The 16,469-nt window shown below is 39.0% G+C and overlaps 1 protein-coding gene across 2 annotated transcripts in view; it reads right to left on the reverse strand.

Annotated features, from left to right (window-relative positions):
* The window catches only part of MED27 (mediator complex subunit 27), a gene marked incomplete at its 3' end in the record, with an annotated part of 93,637 nt that extends 77,704 nt beyond the window's left edge, over nucleotides 1-15,933 (reverse strand). For both annotated transcript variants that reach the window (XM_082008871.1, XM_082008870.1), the window contains exons 1-2: nucleotides 15,714-15,933; nucleotides 12,871-13,015 (exon numbers count right to left, since the gene is read on the reverse strand). In XM_082008871.1, coding sequence (XP_081864997.1) covers nucleotides 12,871-13,015; nucleotides 15,714-15,919 — 351 coding nt within the window. In that variant the 5' untranslated portion in view covers nucleotides 15,920-15,933. The remainder of the gene's footprint in view (nucleotides 1-12,870; nucleotides 13,016-15,713) is intronic.
* Nucleotides 15,934-16,469: the final 536 nt, after the last annotated feature.

A 16,469-nucleotide genomic window follows, 5' to 3' on the forward strand; every position in this document is an offset into this window, starting at 1 on the left:
AATTTCTACAAACAGCTTTGGAAGAGGCACCAAGCAGTGCAGGCAATGGGAAAAAAAAAAAAGGGCACCGAGCAAACTGAAAATGCTACATTGAAAATTCTGAAAATAAAAGATTTGACTCCAGAGTAAAACGGAACCATAAGGCAAGCCAGAGAACTTGTTAAGTCTGAGTGCAGAGACAACTGCAGAGAAAACTCTAAATAGAACCCAACTGAAAGCATATGGGTAGGGCAGGGAACATTAGAACAAAAATCCAGCTAATGGTAAAACACACACTAATGTTTTTTTCTTAAAAGTCATGTGGGAAGAGAAACATATATCCAACCTCATTGAGAGATGACCTTGGGGGAAGGAGGCAGCTATTATTCTTTTAACTGTAGCTTATTTTATACAAAAGTGACATCTTCTCTGAATGAAGAATTCTTTTAATATAAAGAAAAGCCAACTTCTGAAACAAGATAGAACCCAGTAACACTGCAGTAGTTGAGAATGTCATGATTTCCATCAAAAAAACTGTTTTGCAGAGATTAGGAACAGCTGTTTCAAACTGAATTAGACTAAAACTGGAAACAAGTTGTCAAGACCCAAAAAATATATTTTATACATAAAAGAACGTATTCTGATTCAGCTGTTTTATCGTGGTGGTCAGCCAGAAGAGAGAAATAAAGTAACATTCTGAGATTCCAGACGTTGCCGCAAAGACTCTCTCATTTTTAACACTCTTTATGTAGATGTATTCCTTTGAGCATTTGGAATAGGAAAAATGTCAAACAGCTCATATCACAGATTCTTGAATATTTTCAAACCATAGGCAGCTTAAAACAGTTTAAAGACACCTGAAGACTCTTTCTGCTCTAGTCCACGTTCTCTGCATCTTCTGTAGCAGTAACAGGACGTTGCAATAAGGAAAATATACTCAGTTGTTGACATGAAAAGATTAAAACAATTCACTTTAACCCACCCCTTGTGAGTAACAGTACATGCATACAGCTCCTTTTTGTGCATGCTTGCAGATCCGAGGAGGCTTTTAGCAGGTATTTTCCATATTGATTTCCACAGGAATTGCAGTTTCATATAATGTGAAGTAAATACATCTATTTTAGAATACACTGTAAAATGTCACACCTAGATATAATTCCTTTGGGTCTAATGGCCCATGCAGTATACAGAGCACCTCTTATACGATGTCACTGCCAGTTACAGAGTTTAGAGAATCCAAATACCACAAGCAAATTAATCAAGACTAGTGCTAGTTTTGAATAGAACTATTTGTTCCAAAGTGCAACTCTGAACGAAGACCCCTGTGATTTTATTACATTCTGTAAGATGTAGCCATTATACTCCGCTTTCCAACCAAATCTAAAGTAATCTTGAAAATATCCTTAGCATTTCAACATGTTTGTTACTTTTCATAATGACAGACACTAATTCTACCCAATAAGTATATTGGTTATTACTGTCAGCCTGTCAGTATATGTGCTTTTGAAGAAGTAGTATCTGGGAACAAGCCAATTAATGAGCATATAAAAAATGCACGCTCCAAGAAATGCATTTTTAACTCACTAAGACACCAGGCAAGCTTGGAACTGCAGTCACGTGCCATTTCACAATCTAGCTTTAGGTATATAACTTGAGTAGTTAAGTTCTCAGCAAACTCAGTGGAGCACCATAGCATGACTGAATGCTTCACGCTAAGCCAAGAACCTTACAAAAGAGCACAACAAGGTAACTGCTGCTCAGGATGCATACACTCTTGATCTTTCTGTGAAAGGATCAAAAATGTGAAAGACTAGCACCTGGTAGAATCAGTCAGCTTTCATTAAATCTTCTTTTATTAATTCAGAGGACATCCTTTTCTAGGTATGCTCTAACTGAACAAATGTCAATGGCTAAAAGATTTTATTCGTTTTTTTGTTTCTTGTGTAAGTGGAAGCCTTAGATTCAGGCATTTAAAATTAGATAAAATGAACAATTATACATGCTTGGGCTAATCCTGTATCGGCAGAGAAAGCGATAACATGTACTGATAAGTCATCTTTATCTCTAGAACTACGGGATTTTACAACTCTGATTTAAACGCTAGCTCACACCAAGAAGATGTACCAATAACAAATAGAGTTAGGAGTGAAGTGCCTCTGAGTGCAGTGTTCACATTCTCGTCTCTACTCTAGTCTCCTATCAATCCCCAAACTTGCCCAACTGTGGCACTACTCAAACTTCTAGGAGAGCCAATATATGTTTCTCCAACTACTGAACAACTCTGACAGTCAGCTGTAAAGTTACACGGGCTACAATTCTTACTACCACGTTTAGAATATTGTTTTTCCACATTTCTACTCCCAGCTGACCCAAGACAGAAGAGTATAATTACAGCATGCAGGGGGGAGAGAGGGGGGAGGAAAAAACCCAAGCCCATTTCTCAAGAGGCAGCATTTTACAACAGAAGCAAAGTCTTGCTTTTCTACAGAAGAGTCATTCATCACAGCTCCTGCAGAAAGCAGAACACCAAATTCAAGTATCCCTAACAGCTAGGTCAGATATCCGGCCAGACCTGAAACAAAGTTCACCTGCAAAAAATAACAATTATTTTCAGAAGAATGTAAAATGACCACATCTACTGCAAAGTGTGGACTTCACTAATAACATTAAGCAATGAATTAAGGAAATCTTACACCAGTGGGGAGAAGAGACAACTTGCTTCAAATCATCAAGCAAAATTTTATTTTATTAACAGGAATACTTTGGAAGAGCAAATTCCCTCCGAAAGGTGATCCGAGACCAACTGCACATCTTTTTCAATACACATCTATCTATGTTAAAACAAAAAAACAGGCACAGATGTGAACAGTAAATGGTACTGATGTCATGGTCTGTAATTTTTTATTCACATTCTTCAGTTGTCACAGAATCAGAGCCACAAAACACCACTCCTGCTGGGCAAGATCATTCTTTCCTCCCAGGAAAATAAAAGTCAGACGGTACTGATCCTGAGGCAAGAGATTTCAAGGATCACCACAGAGCTTCAGGGTTACATGCCTTCAACATCAGAAGCTCAGCGTTAACTACTGCTGAATATAAAACTGCTGCCGCATTTTTGCCAAATGTACATTTCCATGAAGCAATAGCCAAACCAGTGGTCTGAACTGCACTTTGATTACATACAGCTCCTTACATAGACTCTTCTCAATTTTATTAGCTTTTAGGTGATTTCCATGTATTATAGCCCAGTTATCAACAGTATCTGATTAAGATACAGTGGGGAAGAATTGAGTATTGCTTATATGCAATTCAAACAACCAAATCACTCCAAAATGTCTGAGGGGGCCGACCTTAGTAACTCAAAAAGAGAAGTCAAAAGAAGATTAGAGAGATGAGCGTACTTCTGCACTAAAAAAACCAAGTAACGGTCACACTAAAAGATCTGACAATAGCAGAGAGCAACAGGGTGACATCATTAAATTTTCCATTTTATTTGATTTCCTCTAGAAGCTATAAAAAAAAAATCTTTTCCATCTAAAGAATACCGATGGTATGCTTATCACCTGTATCAGTTATTTTATATTAGTGTTTGTATTCCTTCAATGCCCTTCACATGAAGGTCCCCAAATGCTTTACGAACATCTTTAATTTGCCTCAAAGAAAGCGAGATACAACTTTGAGTCTCTGAAAACATCCTCTGTGCTTTCATGGTGGCCACCATCCACTGGAAGATAAGTCAGGCTTTCACCACCAGTAGCAAGTCAGTCTGTACCACCGAGAGCTGAGGTAACAGGCAAACATGAAAATCAAGAGAGCGCTGCTGGGTCCGAGGGTCTCTTAGAATGCTGCTCTTGTTCTGGACTCCTACATATTCTTCAATTAATCCCTAGACAACATGGATTTCCAGTTATACTTTGTTGTATTTCTCAACTTCTAAAAGTAAAGCCTTTTCTTCTGATCTAGTAGTTGTACCAGGACTTATTTATCTACATCGTGCATTTCTGTGCCTGTGCATGGCTTAGTTTGATTCAAAGTCTGTTATTAATACACAGCAATGCAGTTTTTGATGACCACATTATACAGCTTAGAAAGCTGAAGTGATCACCGACGTACAAATTACATAATTCAGCCATCCCACATGAACTGTGAAGGGTTCTTGCAAAGGAAAAAAAAGGATTTAGGGGAGGAAGAACCAGGAGCAGGCAGAAGTGTTTTGGTTAAAATACAGCAACATCAATCATTTCCATCCTGAAACAGGCTAACAGCTAGAACATTAATACTTATCAAGGAAAGAGGGGGAAAAAACCCCACTCATTAGCAAATAAAGGTGTTGCAAAGCATTAAATAATTCCCACCAGCTGACAAGGGGGCTGTGATTTATAATAGTGTGTATTGATATATCACTTCCCAGAATCAGGAAAAGCGAGACTGGTACTGCTTAGAGCATTATTTTGATCAGAGCCTTGAAAAATACTGTTGAATAACAACAAACACCAGGCACAATAACGGGGGCGGGGGGAAGTATCATGCTCTCAGGCTGCTTCAGATTTAAAACAAAGTATTCTAGCAAAATTCAGTAAGAAAGGCAAATTCTGTTTGGACACATATAACGTTATTTTACAATAGCATCCCAGCGTGAATTATTACTATTACAACCCTGGAAAGATCACAGATATAAAATATTTAAATTATATAACAAAGACGACAGAATCAAAGGCTTTTTTTTTTTTAAAGCAACAAGTTATTCATCATCACTCTTCTCTTCCTGAAGTAATAAACTAACCTCAGCCTACTAAACTGTCAAAGAAATTCAACTGACCTGCAAAGTAATGACACGGGCACAAGGTGGCATATGTGGCAAATTCTCACCTGCCATAGCATATTTCCTAATTTTAATTTCCTTTTGTTCCAATTATTAGATGTCAAAAACACTTTTAGAATTACTCGTGGCAATAATAAAAATAGTTACGATAACCCTGGGTTGGACTTTTGTTCAAAACCAGCATAGGAATCACAGGCAAAGGAACACGAGACCCCAAGAGCTGCAGATTCCAGGGACTCCCAGCTGAGAAGGGAAGATGCATCCTCCAAAAAGAAGGTGGACATAACTGCTGTTATCCACCTCCAAAGCCCCCAGATGCTGCTTTAGGCAGGATCTCTAGGGAGAACAAAAGCCATCCAACATACAGTAGCTGGTGATTCTGCCTTTACTTTTACCATTGCTATTATTATAAGCTTCCCCATTTTCATTATGGCTTTCACTATTTTCACTATTTTTCCCTCTCACTATATTCACTACTTTAAGTTATCATTGCATAGCTAAGAGACCCTCAGAAAAATTGTGTCCCACCTTTTTCCTTCTCCAATATATGTAGACTATTGTAATGCCTGCCTCCCGCCTCTGCCTTGTATTTTGGTACAAGTACTTTTTTCCTCCTCATAGTTTTTCCACTGCTTTTTTCCCCCCAGCACCATAACATCAAGGATAACTTGCACATTATCTGAATTTGCCACCCCTGCCATTGCTGGTCACTAAAATCAACCCTGCAATAATAAAAGTCAATATTCTCCAGGCAGACGACTGAGCAATAATTAAAAACTATGGCAGTTGGAGGCAGAGAGGTAACCACCTGTTTCCTAGTCATATTAACAAAAAAAAAAAAAAAAACCACGAACATTAATGTAATTCTGAATAGCAAGGGCATTTCACAAAAACATTTGCCTAAATTTTGCACAAAATTAAAAGCCCAGAAAGGGCATTTTTCCAGACTGCCATGCAAACAACATTAGTCACTAGCTGTATAATACCTGGCATCTACAAAGCATTTCTGTCCAAAGAACCCAATGCACTTGAGACACATTTAGACTAAAAACTCTCCCAAGAAGTAGGTTAAGTAATATTATCCTCTTTTATCTGTCAGAATAATTAGGCACACACACAAAAAAAAATCATATGTCTTGTTCAAGGTTACAACAAAAATAAGAAAAGCAAAAATAGAATTCAAGTGGCCCAGCTCCTATTTTGTACCCCATATACAGGAAAACACCAGTTTGTGCATCGTTCAGTTCTCCAGTGACGGGAATATAAACTCTCATGGCTTATCTGCACAGAAAAGGAGTCCACAGCCAGTAATCCCTAAGCAACTTTCCATTCCAGCTCCTTCCATGAAGCACCGATTCCGTTCTTACAAAGCAGATTAAAATGTGCTCTTCAGAGTGCAAGAGGAATCCTTGTAGGGACTTGTCACTTTGCTTCAATTAAAATCTTATTTTTTCATTCGTTGCCTTCTGTAAGCAAACCAAGGGATTTTGGTCACTTCAAATTTTGTCTTTAAGTACTTCTTCAGAGCTCCTGCTCACTGAGAACACCAGTATCTCAAGCTGCGCCATTAACCTTCCCACTCTTACCCCAGCAAGCACAGGTGATCTTCAAAAGCAACCTCCAGGAGCACTGGGCAAGCAGATGATCCAGTTACCATGATACAGTTTTCCTCAATGCCACACATCTGTCACTGATACTACAGTACACCTGAAAATAAAATGTTTCCTAATTTGGATGGATGAAATCTCAGCAGAATAAGCTGGATCTCCATGCAACAGTATGCCACAATATTACAACACCGCATTTTCGTAGAAAAAAAAAAAGTCCTGAAAGGACAAAATCTTGGCCATCTGCCTGAACTTCCAAACAACTGCCAAAATAATTCAGTTACATTGTCCATGCCACTGTAAAACTACATTAAATTCAAAATGTTTCAGCGCATCCAAAATTTAAGATCAGTGCTCCTTGGAATGAACACTTTGTTTTACAATCAAGCAGAACAAAAAAAAAATTACTTCAACAGTGTTCCTCTACTGTTATGGTTAACATTTAATGTCATTTATTGTCATTAAACTCAATATTTGTGTCTAATCAATACTAAGCTACCACGGGCAGTCGTAACAAGTCTGGACTTTCTCTACAGGCTCTATTGATTTCTTTTTTTGAGACCTACAAACACAATTCATACAAATAATTTATCAGGGAACACATCAAAATAATTTAATAAACAAAAACTATATATTCCTTTTCTCTTCTGTCATGTGACAGAAAATCATTTTAACTCATTATGGTAATTATCTCAAAAGTTCGATTTTAAATTTATGTAAAAACAAGAGGAAGCTATCAAGTAACAAATTTAAATCCAAATATTTTTTAGTGTACTTCAACATGAAGATCAACAGTAATTTTTTTTCATTTTGTATTTGCCAGTGTATTATTTTTTAATAAATTTATGACAACTCCTGTGCAGCTTTGTTTGCTTGGAGTGTCTACAATGCACTGATACTATAAAGTTTATGCAAGTTGCCATAATCTGCTTTTCACAGATGTGTAAATGAAATAATTTGATCTAAATCCTACTCACCCAGAGAGTCACCAAATCAGAAAAGTTGATTTTTTGCTTTCTGCTTGAAGTGGTAGGTAACAGCCTTCCCAAACATATGGTTGTGTTTAAGTACCATCTTATGATGATAAAACAATACCACCACCATGCACATACACCTACCCGCCTCAGTTCAAACTATGGAAGCGTTGTAATTGGAATATAGCAGACAGACAAATGCAACTCTGAAAAGAGTACAGCATGCAACACTGCACTTTGCCGAAGTTAATGTCAAGGAAAAAATTTAAGATAACATCACCTGTTCAAGACTATAATTGTTCTAGATTTCCCCCACTTCTACTGCTGTTAATAATATTATTTGAAAGTCTGAAAACAAACTCTTTACTGCAAAGGTAAAGGAGGAAAAAAAAAAAGGAAAGATGACTTCTAGAAGACAGTATTTTCACTTGGGCAAGTAAACTCTGCTAATACTGCTATCACACAGCAACTCAGGGAAGACAGTTTGCTGCTATCCAACAACTCAATGTTTCTTAAGTCTCGTAGAATAATTCTATAGTGTTGGTTTGGTAGTTGATCCATTTTGCATATACTCTTCAAACAAACAAACAAACGTAAATAAGCAAAAAATTTCTACCAGTGATAAAACCTCAAGCGTTGGGCATGAACTACTTGATGTTCCCCCCATTAAGAGAGAGGAAACTTGCCCTACAAAAGCATTTGCCTGGCTCAGTGGACATATCATAAACACGCTGTGTATTTCCTGTTCCACTGGCGTCAATGGAAACACCCTAACAGACACTGCCTCAGGCATGCACAGGGCTAGGGTATACAAATACTTTGCCAAGAGCAAAGAGGATGAACAAATACACACTATAGGCAATAAATAACCCCACTAAAGCAGCAGATGGAAAACAAAAGTTCATACCACTCAAAGAGTGAGTTCAAACTCCCGGACTCCGAAAAAGCTGCATCTATCCTGACTGTGAGCATTACTATAGCTGGATCAGGTAACCATACCATCACAAGCTTTATTAAACATTTTATATATGGATAAGTTTATAATATTGGTTTAATCACGTCATCAACAAGTAATTACCCCCTCCACCCCCCAAACCCCTTTATGACTCAGTATGGAGAACAAATATCAAGAACACACAATTGCTTAGTAAATGATGCTGTTATTCATGAGAGCATGGTCTCTACCATGGAAAAGAAGCAGCACCCCGGAACAAGGAAGCCCAGCGTAAGGGCACTTGAGCAACAGGAGTTCTTCCAGTGCTGTCACAAACGTGAGGTCATATATTTTTTTAAAATCAAAACTTAATCAGTATTTCAGTCTAATTCAGTGAGCAACTTGTAACATCTAAACACCTTTTCCTTTCACCTAAACTTATAGCAAATGGATTCTCCCCTGTGGTAGTTTCCCCATGAAATCCAATATAATGCAAGCAGCTGGTAATGAGAGGTAAGGCAGCAGCACCCTGCAGGTCCAGTTCTGACTGTTCTGAGCAGTATCGGGCCACCCACATACAAACCAAAAACCCTTCTGACTTCTACTGTCATCTTAGATTTCAGCTGCCTAGTCACAACAATCATATTGCAAGAAATTCAACAGCCAAGATGTACATACCAGAAATCAACTACAATTACTTGACAGAGACAGTCCACATTAAAAAAAACCACACTACTGATTTCTGCAAACTTCCTAACTTACCAATACTACTTTATCTGCAAAATACAGAATGATAGCTCTTTTTTGTCTTATTTAATATTGTATCTTCAGTATTACATTAGAGGGCACATATAGATCCTTCTGGGAAACAGCACTTCAATTGTAATGAAGAGGACCTCTTTTCTTAAATAAAACTGAAGGGCAGAGGGACACAGAACTTATCAAGTAGACCTAAATACTGTTCCATGGCTACTACATGCCGCCATGCACCCCCCAAGTCAAAGTAATTTACTTGTACGATTTCCACTGATACATGAAAGATGCTAAAACAAAGAAAAGCCATTTACCTCTTCCTTGCAATAAGATCAACTTAAACTTCCCCCGTTTTTCAGCTATAGCTTGTGAGCTCTGTTAAACACCTGGAAACATAAAGTTCCTTTACAGCTGCATGTGTATGTAATTAATGCATCTGACAAGCTGTTGTGTTCCCAAACAGCTGCTTCCATTGTACAGACAACTTTACCATCTGCAAAAGTACTGGGTAAACTACAGTAAGTAAATATCAGGATAGCAGGTGCTAATAAATCACAAGCCCTGCCAAGATAACACACTTCTGTAAGAAAAGTTTTAATCTTTCCTGCTGTACTTTTCTGTACCCCTGGAGCAGGCAAACTTAAGATACTCAGAAAGAGAGTAAGTAGCGTTGTGACTCATAAGAGCAGTAAAATAAGGTTTGGGGCAAACATCTCTGAAATCACAATTAAATGCCATTAATCTCTCCTGCACTAAGCCAAAGAGGTCAGCAAATTTGCACCTAGAAGCGAGTCTCCTCACTACCCAGCCACAGCTACACATATTAAATATGGTAAATAAAGCAAGTTGAAAAGTGTCAGGTAAGTCTAGTCTCCTATGTTGAATATTCATATCTTAAACAAAAAATTTTCTATTTATGCCTGTGAGTATGCTCTTACTACACTTCCCACCCATCACTGCTACTTAACCAAAAAAGCTTGTCCATGCATCTAAGACCAGATCAAAATTAGGCATTTGCTTGACCCAGCATCAAAACAAAACTGCAAATATAAATAACCGTTCTAACATCAAGTATCTCACGAACCACAAGGAACGATGATTAATACAGCCTCAGCTGAAATTTAAGAAAACAAAACTAAACAAGCTATTACTTGCGCAACCAATTTTGCTGAAAAGTCAAATAGGTAGATATGATCCACCTCCAGATTTACAAAACTGCTTAAGTTTTAGGTATATTCATACACTAAAAAAAAGGAACCAATTTCGTAGTACTATGTTTTAAGAAGCTTCATGTGGTTTACGGTATTTGGAAGGTTACTGTCACTACCAGACATCCCATGTTTGACAAATAAACAAAACGCACGCAACAAAAGTCTGTGTGCTTATTTTCCCTACATTTCATGAACGTCCTTTTTGAATTGCACTAGAGCCCCAGAACTCTACTCCATCTATCCTCCCCTGGCAGCTATGTGGCTATTCATGCCATCAGTAATGCATGAACAATCAAAGAGAGAGGAAAATGCCCTTATCTCAGCTCATCAAAAGTACAAGCAAGCAAGCCACAAAGGGGTCACAAATTAAAAATTAAATGTGGAGAGACATAAAGTGTATTGACACATCACCACATCTAAATCCTCCCTTCGAAGCAACAGAAAACACCAGACACACATAACAAGAACAGAAGGTGGCCAAAATGAGATCACACCTATTCAAAAAGTCTATTTAGCAATGAAGAATTAAGCAGCAATATACACAAGCATCAATAGGGTCTTCACTGCTAATGGTAAATCCAGCAGCTAATACCCTCACACAGGCAACACATCTGCTGTTAGAAACAGGGGCAACCTGTCCGTGCCTGCTGGTTATTGCCAACCCCAGAAAGGATGCTAGTAAAGTTCAGAAGAACCATCAGGTAGAAAGCAGCCATTTAAATACAATTTAAGCTCAAGTATCTCTTATTTTAGCTGTAAAACAGAAGTCAAAGACAACAGAGATAAAAGAAAAAAAAAAAAAAAAAACAAACCGCTTTTCTCCTGGAACACTTAACTGTATGTATGAGTACACAGGATGCCCAAACTTTCTGCTTGCTGAAATCAGAATCCAGTATTACAAAAAAAGCCTGCTCTTCAAAGCTCCGTAACACTCTAAATTAATAAAAAATTCCATTAGAACAACTCTGCCAAAGGTATTTCATTACCAGCCGAGTTTACTCTGATAACGACCTAAAGAATTAAATCACTGAAGACTTAACTGCGTTACAAGTTTAGAAGTTTTCACGTATAAATGTTAGATTGTTTTATTTTTTCTGAAAGTAGCAAATGAATTTTTTAGTTCAGTGCCAATAACTGGATGCTAACAGCAAGAAACACAAGCAAGTATAAACATTTTCTCAATTAATAAATACCTACTTAAAAATCCTTCCTCTCCCCTATTTTCCAACCATACCAAATATCTGTCAATGCTGAATTCTACTGATTTTAGAAGACATTAACACATATTTGTGTTCTGAAAAGTGGCTGTACAAACATTGTGGTATTCATACAAACATTATTCTAGTATTCTATTTTAAATCTGAATAATATTAGATAGGTTGGCTCAATATCTAACAAGAATTTGCCTAAGAAGTATTTGTGTAGTCTGAAAGTCTTTCTTGCTCATGTATGGCAATAAATAATTTAAAGTGGAATTGTTTCTTTTAATGCCCTAAATATTTTCAGATTTATTATTCTAGCTTACTCCTGCTGTCTTGTGTAAGGTTGTTAAAAGCTACAACTCTGGAATCTCTCACTATTAACAATTATCATAACAGAAATGAATCCATCTTTTACATTTTGTAACTGCTCACTAGTATTTCAAAGTTAATTAAGAAAGCTTTTAAATACATATTCATTTAAATATTTCTATAAAAAGTAACAAGCATGCTCAAAAAATTCAGGATGGGAACAGACAACCTGAAACATAATGGTGCTCAGACAGAGACCAGTAATAATTGCAATAATGCAATGTTTACTTATTTAATGAAATCAGGTGTGAGGAAAGGAATATTTTTGACCCACAAACAGATTATGTTCAGAGCAGAGAAGGAAAGATACCTACCCAATTTCTGTCTCTAGATCTAGTCAGCGTACAGGTTTATGGAACTGAATTATGCTCATGAGAAAGAGGTGAAGGAAAAAAAAATTTGTCATGAAAAGAATTTTTTAAAAATGTAAAACACTGCATCAATTACTTGCCCTTTTTTTTTTTAAACATTATTAAAACTCAATGCAATATATACACTCTGAAAACACCAGGTATGCCAAAGCTGTTAAATACTAAGTTACTTCTGAGACCAGGTGCAAATGTTTTTCAGCAGCAGCCAATGGTATGGAAATACATCAAGATCTGCGATGATGACAACCTCCCTGTATGTTTCTTTCCTGGAAATCGGTTTGGAGGTGACATAGGTTCTTGATTCTCTACTCTAATATCCCACTGCCCTCTGCTACAGTGTTTACTGCCAGATACAAGGACACTATATACTTTTATTTTATATCTACATAGGATGCTAAACAGCTAACATGGAAAGTATTATTCTGCTTGGGAGTTAACACTCCCTTTGAAAAACAAGGGTACACCTCAGTATCACAGAAAAGTCTCCTCTCAATTAAAACACCATTTTTACCCTTAGAAGTACATTTAGGTACTTATGATAACAAACTCAGCAATTTTCACAGTCTCAAACACTCAGAGGTCTACTGTATCACAAATAAAACATTCTGTAGCAACACTCAACTACGTTACATGGATTTATTCTGTTACCTTATTTGACCATTTGTAAGCCTGAAGAAGTTGGCTGTAAAGAGGTGTTTTGTCCTGAACGGGATCTAGGCTCAACAGTCCACTATTGTGCAGGGGATGGTTCTCAGATGGTTTACCAACTAGGTTGCTCAGACGCTCCAGTTCACTGAAAGAAAACAGAATGGCATTTTTTTTTGAAGTCAGATCTGCAGATACAGATACCCAAGATGTACAGTCCTCCTGCAGGGACAGCAATCAAGCATGAACTCTAGTTTATTATCTATGTGAGTTTTAAATACCTACCCCACTTGATAAAAAAAACCAAAACAAACCACAACCTCAATCACTGTCGTCTAAACAATTTAAAGTGGCCTGTTAGTCATTAAGCTCAGTGCATCTAAGGAGAGAAAGTACAAGTCAAGAATCTTAGTAAGAAAAGCTGGAAAGAGTCAGGTGGGTCCTGTTCACAAGCACTTCCAGAACGCAGGGCATCTTCTGAGCAATGCATACCCTCAGAAATTTCAAAATTCTGACTTGAGCACTGGCTGCAGTACTAGGGGCAACACTAGAACTATTTTTTTACCCATCAAGCAGGCAGATGCCTTATCATTCCATTAAAGATCTAGAAATTAAAACTGCCCTCATATAAATAGATAGGCTGGCATTAGTCCTAAGCCTGAAGATGGTTCTGCAAAGTCTGTGATTACTCGCAGCAAGTACGCACATTCCAAGTTCTCAGGGAAAGGAAGCATCTTCTGTTTTCCACGAGCAATTTGTACATTTGTAGACCTGTATAAAATACTCAGCTAAAGCATAATAAGCACACTTTTCCCATGAAAAAAAGCTCACTGGGAAATGATCTATTATTGCTTCATATCTCATTTGCAAACACTACATTTAATAACAAAAAAGTTAATCAATTTTTAAAACTTGCATTAATCAGCTGTAGAAGAAAGACTGGCTACTTGGAACAGATACAACACACAGTTTTGCAAGTGACATGACTAATCAGGTGCCTTTGCTTTTGACTTCTGAATGTTACATCCTACTCTGAACTTCATAACTTCCACTAGATGAAAAGCAGGATTCAGACCCTTCAAAGGGTAACTTTTGAAAGTCACCATAAAGAAACATCCCAAATATCTAAATTTGCATTTTATGAAGGTTGGGAAGATAAACGCCAACAATCAGGGAACCAACTGTTAAGAGACTTCCACACTTTACTACCACAAAATTCTCCTTTATTAATCACCATTCCTTCAAGTTTCCATGGCTTTCTAAGCCTCTAGTACTGTGAGCACTTGTGAATGTGCTTAATATTTCTTGGCAAAATAATACGATAAAATAAATGGGAATAGACATAATAACTAAGTATTTGTTGAACAGGGATCCCAGTCAATACTTTCATGACATGAGCCAAAGTCCACAGATACCAACAACTTCAATTCACCTTGGAGTATTCCCTTGCTACTTGTAATCTGTGCTTCCCAAACATATAAGAGAATATGTAACACTTATATAAAGGGCTATATAAATTACAATATTTTGGTGCAGTTATGTTTTAAAAAAGACAAATTAAATATACTCTGAAGTATTTTTTAAAAGTTATCTTGCAAGGAATCAGGAAAGAAATGGTCACCAAAGCGCTGATAAGAATGGTGTGGAAAAGATGGTGAAAAAGGAACTGGTGAAGTTTGATGATGAAGCTACTCTCAGGTAAGGCAGTAAGGACAGGGACTGACTGCAAAGAATCGCACAAGAACCTCACAACACAGAAATATTGGATGATAAACTGCAAAGTAGAAGAGTGTAAAATACTACACATGAGACAAGATAGGTCAGAGCCATGTATATATAGTGTGTGTATATATATATTATACAATTATATTATACAAGTATAACTCTTTAAAAAGCTACCAAGCAAGACAAGAAGGATAACCAAAGGAATGCCACAGCTTCCACGTGGGGAACCATGAAGCCTCCTCAACTTGAAAACAACAAAGGGGTGCAACAGAAGTCTGTAAAGTTGTGTACATCATTGTTCATAAGAATGATTATCATCTTTCCCAACACGAAGGGAAGAAATAGGTAACAAATTATATTATCATGGTCAGAACAAACTAAAAATCAACAAGAAACAAATTCTTCTTCAGAAGACCCTGAACCCTAAGTCTCTGGAGGCCAGAAGATGTGCTGGGAAAGGGTGGTTACGTGCCCTTGGACACCTCCCTGGACAGCGCTGCTGGCTCCAAGGAGGATACAGCTGAACCCAGCAGCTCCTCATGGCAGGATCCTCACAGACCATCAGGCTCAACAGTTTGCCTCTACATGAAACACTCCAGCCCCTATTAGACAACCATATTTACACATATTTACTTTCCAGCCTTACACATTTTGGTAATAAAACGCTCATTCTTGAACCACTGGGATGTTACTGAACTGTCAGGGCCTAAAATGTGCGGGTGGTTTTTTTTTTTAATAGAAATCTTAAAAAAACACGAGAAAAATCTCCCTGCAACCAAAAGCCTTCACCTTGCCAACGCAATGCCACCTACTGCTCCTTTTTTAAAACAAAAAAAGAACAAAAAACAGGTAAATGTTATGAGCACCACCCATCCCTTCGGAGACTCTGGAACGAAACACCACGGAGGAGTAACGCGCACGATGCTGGAAGGAACAAACTGGAGCGTTTTCGCGTTTATTTGCCTAAAACTTTCTCTGGCAGTGGAAACGGCACTGCCGGGCGCCTGCGAGGGGACAGGCCTGCGGGACCCCTCTCCCTCCCACGCCGCCACCGCAGGGCCGGGCACGGGGCCCGGCTGCACGCCGACGCGGGCGAAGCCCCCTCAGGGCCGGCTGCTCACCTCAGGTCGCGGCTGACGGAGTGCAGGCTCTCTTGGAAGGCGGCCACGAAGCCCTTCTCGCGACCCTCCAGGGTCTCCTTGTTCCGCATCCCATCCTTCAGGCAGTCGAAGACCCGCGTCACGCTGGAGCGCAGCGCCTGGATAGCGGCGATGGCCTGGGAGAAGGCCTCCAGGTTCACCCCGGGGCTCAACACCCCCTCCGCCATCTTGGCCGGCCAGGCCCGGCCTCCTCCCGGCGGTCCGTGAAGAGCGCGGCGAGGCCGCGGCGGCCCGGGGCAGGCTGGGAAATGTAGTCCGGGCTCTGAGGGGGGCGGAGGCGAGCGGCGGGGCTGGACGGGAAGCGGCGCTTCCCTCAGGGGAGGCCGCGGGCGGGGAGAGCCGGTTGAACGGCACAAGAGGTCACTTTTAAGCCTTTTATCCCTTGGTTTCTAACCTCAAGGGTTTCTTCAGCAGCGGCGGGTCTGCCCCGCGCGCCCTGTGCGCACCCCCATGACAGGAGCGGCTGAGGATGCCTGCCCGGCCCGGGGCGGGAGCCAGCGGCAGGAGAGATGATCACCGGCGTGTGCATCTCTAAAATACCGCTCTCCTTCCTCAGAATGATTTTTTTCAGTCAAATGTCCTCTTTTCTTCTATTTTCCTTGCCGTGCATCATTCTGTGCTCATAATACAGCGTATATTCCCTCCTCTAGATGCTCTATAGGGGATTTTCCAGGCGTAGAGCCAGAAATAAAACTATTGCAAATCGGCATCCAGGGC

Source organism: Phaethon aethereus (assembly GCF_964289735.1).
Source record: "Phaethon aethereus genome assembly, chromosome: 20".
Taxonomy (NCBI): Eukaryota; Metazoa; Chordata; class Aves; order Phaethontiformes; family Phaethontidae; genus Phaethon; species Phaethon aethereus.